The sequence below is a fragment of the Suricata suricatta genome, chromosome 13, assembly GCF_006229205.1.
Source record: "Suricata suricatta isolate VVHF042 chromosome 13, meerkat_22Aug2017_6uvM2_HiC, whole genome shotgun sequence".
NCBI classification, from domain to species: Eukaryota; Metazoa; Chordata; class Mammalia; order Carnivora; family Herpestidae; genus Suricata; species Suricata suricatta.
Genome location: NC_043712.1, coordinates 84,818,776 through 84,823,708, shown reverse-complemented (window position 1 = coordinate 84,823,708; position 4,933 = coordinate 84,818,776). Strand labels below are relative to the sequence as shown.

Here is a 4,933-nt window from a genome sequence, read left to right as displayed (position 1 = left end):
GGCGCGGGCGCAGGTGGTGGGCGGAGCCCGGCGGGCGGCAGTTACGCCGCGCCGCGGACACGGCAGCGGCCCCAGGCGATGCCGCGGCTGCTCGGCTGGTGTCTGCTGTGGCTCGGGCTCCCGTTAGTTCGGTGGTCCCGGGAGCTGAGCGACGTCAGCAGAGCGAGGAAGCTGTGCGGCAAGCACCTCATGAAGGAAATAGTAAAACTCTGTGGCAACGTCAGCTGGCACTTCTTGAAGGAGGAAACCCCCAAGATCCCGCTGTTTCCCCAGGCCGACGAGAAGATTGAGACCTTCATCCCCGACCGGTTGGAAAGCTCCCAAACCACTTTCCCAGCCTGGGCGAGAGGCACAAACCCAGGTAAAAATATAAACCAAAGGCGTGTTTGTACATTTCTTTTCCCCAAATCCACTGTGCCAGGCCGTGAGCTTCCTCGGGAAATGGAATTTGTGCCTAGTACCCAGAAAAATAAAAAATTTTTATAAGCCAGTATATTGGCAACAGACAATGAAGCTTTTTTTTTTAACCTAGAGGAAATACGTATGCACATATAAATCTATCCATTTACGTAAGAGTGCTACTTCTTCCCTAGCTTCCCCTTCGCGAACTACACTTGTCACCTGGCAAACTCCGCTCTGTCTTTGAAAACCTCAGGTTTCATTTTCCTTGTGAGGTCATCGCTGACTCTTTCATAGCTTCTCACTCCATTCTCCATCGACCACGATGTCTAACACATAGATCTATCTGAGCATCATCAGGACTGGCCCCATAATCGGCCCAGCCCAGTGCAGCACAGAAATGCAGGGCACCTTGTGCAAAAGCAAGAAAGGGCCATTGAAGGTACTAAAATAAGAAGCTTTTCTCCCTTGTTAGTATCTCCTCTGCTCACATACACGGTCCATTGCCCCATCAGACTTCACTTTAAAAGTTCAAGTACCTGGGTGGCTCAGTCGGTTGGGCCTCCGACTTCGGCTCAGGTCAGATCTCACGTTCGTGGGTTCGGGCCCCGCTCGGGCTCTGTGCTGACAGCTAGCTCAGAGCCTGGAGCCTGCTTCCAGTTCTGTCTCCTCCTCTCTCTGCGCCTCCTCCTCTCATGCTCTGTCTCTCTCTGTATCAAAAATAAATAAAACATTAAAAAAAAAAGTTCAAGTACTTTTTTTTAATTTTTAAAAATATTTTTATTTATTTTTGAGAGAGAGCATGTGCAGGGGAGGGTGAGAGAGAGAGGGGGATGCTGAATCTGAAGACAGGCTGCAGGCTCTGACCTGTCAGCACAGAGCCCGATGAGGGGCTCAAATCCACTAACCTGAGATCATGACCTGAGCTAAAGTCGGCCACTTAACAGACTGAGCCACCCAGGCTCCCCAGAAGTTCAAGTACTTAACACTTCAATTACAAGATAAAAATTTTGAGACGTTCAAGACCGCGACAACAGAGCTTTAAGGAAAATGTAAAGTTCTCCTAAGCGCTGATGCATACAGCCAGTCCTGTATACCATACTGTCTTATAGGGGTTATTTCATGCATATTTTTATCTGAAATGCCTAGCAGAGGGCCTGGCACACAGTATGTGCCTACTGTATGCTGAATGTATACTTAACGCTTTTCTGCAGTCTTTAGGAAGAATATTCTTGTTTCAGATCTACTGTTCTCTTCCAACTGTAGTTAGTTGTACATTTTAGTACCAACATGGTTTGCCATTTTAAAAAAAAATGTACTTTATGTATAAGCTGTCCGTAACGCAGGGTCATTGAAATTATTGCCTTTAAATTAATTCAATTAATTTAATTTGATTTGGACAAATTTTGCAAAAGGCAAGATTTCTGAAATTAAGGAAAGGAGTGGACTATTGTGTCCAAAAAAACACCTTCCAGTGGATGACTGAAACAAATTAGCCTCCCACATCATAGGTGCTCATTAACTTCTTATTTAATGAGTGAATGAACAGAACTTATTCCATTCTTCCTATTGCTGCTAAGGGGATGAAAACTTTGACATACAGAAATAACAGAAACCATCAGACCGAATCTTGATCATTTTCTACCACCAAACCTACTTACATGTAAACTCATTTTATTTTGCTCTTATAATGGAAGAAGTGTCTCTCCCCAGCCTTGCACTGGTACTTTAATTCAGTGATTCTCACACTTTGACAGGCATATGATTCACTTGGGGAACAAAAGCTGTGAGTAGACAGGTTCTCATTCAGGAGGGGCTGCGGGGAGGCCCTCCCTGCCAGTCTGATGCTCTCACTACCTATACTGTAGTCAAAACTTTACATTTGGATATCTAAGCTGGAGTTTGTTATTTATTTTTTAAATGCTTTAAATGTTTATTTTAGAGAGAGAGAGACACAGACAGAATCAAGTGGGGAAAGGAGCAGAGAGAGCAGGAGATACAGAATCCAAAGCAGGCTCCAGGCTCTGAGCTGTCAGCACACTGCCCGACTCGGGGGCTGGAATCCACAAACTGTGAGATCATGACCTGAGCTGAAGTCGGAGGCTTAACCGACTAAGCGACACAGGCACCCCAAAAAGCTTGAGTTTGTTATTTACAAAGAGCTTGGAATCCCTTTTCTCATCAAAGCCTGCTCTGAAAACTATTAAATTTTTAAAACACTTATGTTTAGGGGCGCCTGGGTGGCTCAGTCGGTTAAGCGTCCAGCTTCGGCTCAGGTCAAGATCTCATGGTTCGTGGGGTCGAGCCCCGCATCAGGCTCTGTGCTGACAGCTAGCTCAGAGCCTGGAGCCTGTTTCAGATGCTGTATCCCCCTCTTCCTCTGCCCCTCCCCTGCTCACGCTGTCTCTCTCTGTCTCTCAAAAAAAAAGAAAAGAAAAAAACATTTATGTTTACTTATTTTTGAGACAGAGAGAAACAGAGCCTGAGTACGGGAGGGCAGAGAGAGAGGGAGACACAGAATCTGAAGCAGGCTCCAGGCTCTGAGCGGTCAGCACAAAGCCCAACATGGGGCTCAAGCCCACAAATCGCGAGATCATGACCTGAGCTGAAGTCAGACGCTTAACCAACTGAGCCAACCAGGGGCCCCTGAGGACTATAAAATTTTTAAAGAATATTAAATTTTTTAATACTAACTTTAAAACGCAGAGCTGATTAATGACTCCTTTGTTTCAGGTATTATTCACACTTCCCTGGAGGAATAAATGCTATTAATTCAATGAGGAGGGAGCTTTAGTGAAACAAGATTAGTTAGAAATAAAAATGTATTTTACAACATTTTAGAATTGTCATACCCGTGGAAACATATTATTGTGGGAACCATGTAAAGGACAGTTTCCTGAGGTGGAAATGTCATGTGGCAGTAAAACACAGTTGTTTTAAAATATGTGGAAGGATGAAAAATGGATTTAAGTTATCAATGTGAATTTGCATCAAGTTCATTTTTTTTATTCACAAATTAGTTAACATACAGTGTAGTTATGGCCTCAGGAGTAGAACTCAGTGATTCATCACTTACATATGACACCCAGTGCTCGTCCCCAAAAGTACCTTCCTTAATGCCTGTCACCCACTTAACCCATGCCCATCCCCATTAGCCCTCAGTTTGTTCTCTGTATTTAAAAGTCTCTTATGATTTTTTATCCTACTTTTCCTTCCCTTCCCCTATGTTCATCTGTTGTTTCTCAAATTCCCACGAGTGAAAATTATTTATCTGTCTTGAATCTGTGCCAAATTTTTAAAAATTATTAATCTATAAGGAAAGATGACATTCAGTCTATCCTGTTAATTTCCAGTGAATAATTAGAAGTTGTAGACAGGTGTGTGTTCCCAATAGAGAATGTATAATTATGCCATTTCTGTCCATTTGAATGTGGCTGAATAGTTGATTAACTTTAACTTGTACTAGCACAACACATTTCTATGTTAGATCAAGTTAGTTACCAACCATGATCTATCTGACTCTGACAAAGGGAAAGACAGTTTGGTGAACTGATATTAAAAATGCTTCTTGGCGCCTGGGTGGCTCAGTTGGTTAAGTGTCCTACCCTTGATTTCAGCTCCAGCCATTTTATTAAAATGTGATTACTTGTTTTTTAATAGTTAGCAGATGTTAGTATTCTAGTATTACGATTAATTTTTCAGCGAACGGAAGATTTTAATAAAGTAGGAATTTTTTTTCCTGTCTCTCAACAGTTTCTACTTCTGCCCCCGAGGAAAAAGCAGTACACAGTTTGGAGATGTTGTCACTGCCTAAGTACAGATATAAAAGGGCCAACTTGCCACCAGATAAGACAAAAGAATTGTCCTCTTCACAAGATACCAATCAATATATTCATGAGATTTTAGAACTTCAGAAGAAAAATACAAATAAAATTAAAACTTTAAGCAGTGTGTTTTGGGGGAATCATCCCCAAAGAAAACGCAGAGGATACTCAGAAAAGTGCTGTCTTAGAGGATGTACTAATGAAGAACTCAGCATTGCATGCTTTCCGTATATTGATCATAAAAACTTAAAGAAACATGTAACGTCAGTCATGGCTGAGATATACTAACCATCATAGGAATTCTACTAGCTTAATAAAAGCTTAATATATTTATTTTACTTTATTTTTGCTAATTGTCCTTGTAGGTTCTTTGCTGTGAATATCATCTAAATGCACTTGCAGGCACTTAGTAATAATAATAATGTGGTAATGGGAATCTTGGTGTTTTCTTTGGTAACCCCGATTTTTCCTACATTTTTATATTTGAAGAAGATCTCACTGGAGGTGGCACCATCCACGTAGACATCTCAGAATTACCTGCTCATGCTCGTCACTGTGCTGAAACTCTCGCAGGCTGCATTTCAATGGGATGCTCTGCATTCCTTCTGTATGACATACAGGCTGATGCTCATGAGTGCTAGGCTCACCCCAGCATGCCGGTACATCTGTCCGACCGCCGTGGAAACCGCCAGCCAACCGCCTCTCCCGGT

General features: G+C 42.6%; 1 protein-coding gene across 1 annotated transcript; it reads left to right on the top strand.

Annotated features, from left to right (window-relative positions):
• Positions 1 to 7: 7 nt before the first annotated feature.
• Positions 8 to 4,566, top strand: INSL6 (insulin like 6). The gene is made up of 2 exons (XM_029920252.1): positions 8 to 361; positions 4,153 to 4,566. The coding sequence occupies exons 1-2, from the start codon at positions 79 to 81 to the stop codon at positions 4,509 to 4,511; spliced, it is 642 nt and encodes a 213-aa protein (XP_029776112.1). The 5' UTR covers positions 8 to 78; the 3' UTR covers positions 4,512 to 4,566.
• Positions 4,567 to 4,933: the final 367 nt, after the last annotated feature.

Bases quoted from the DNA above. Each gene is read 5' to 3' on its own strand.
- INSL6 (XM_029920252.1), top strand. From the start codon at position 79: ATGCCGCGGCTGCTCGGCTGGTGTCTGCTGTGGCTCGGGCTCCCGTTA. The intron at 362-4,152 runs GTAAAAATATAA...GTCTCTCAACAG, and splicing joins GGCGAGAGGCACAAACCCAG to TTTCTACTTCTGCCCCCGAG.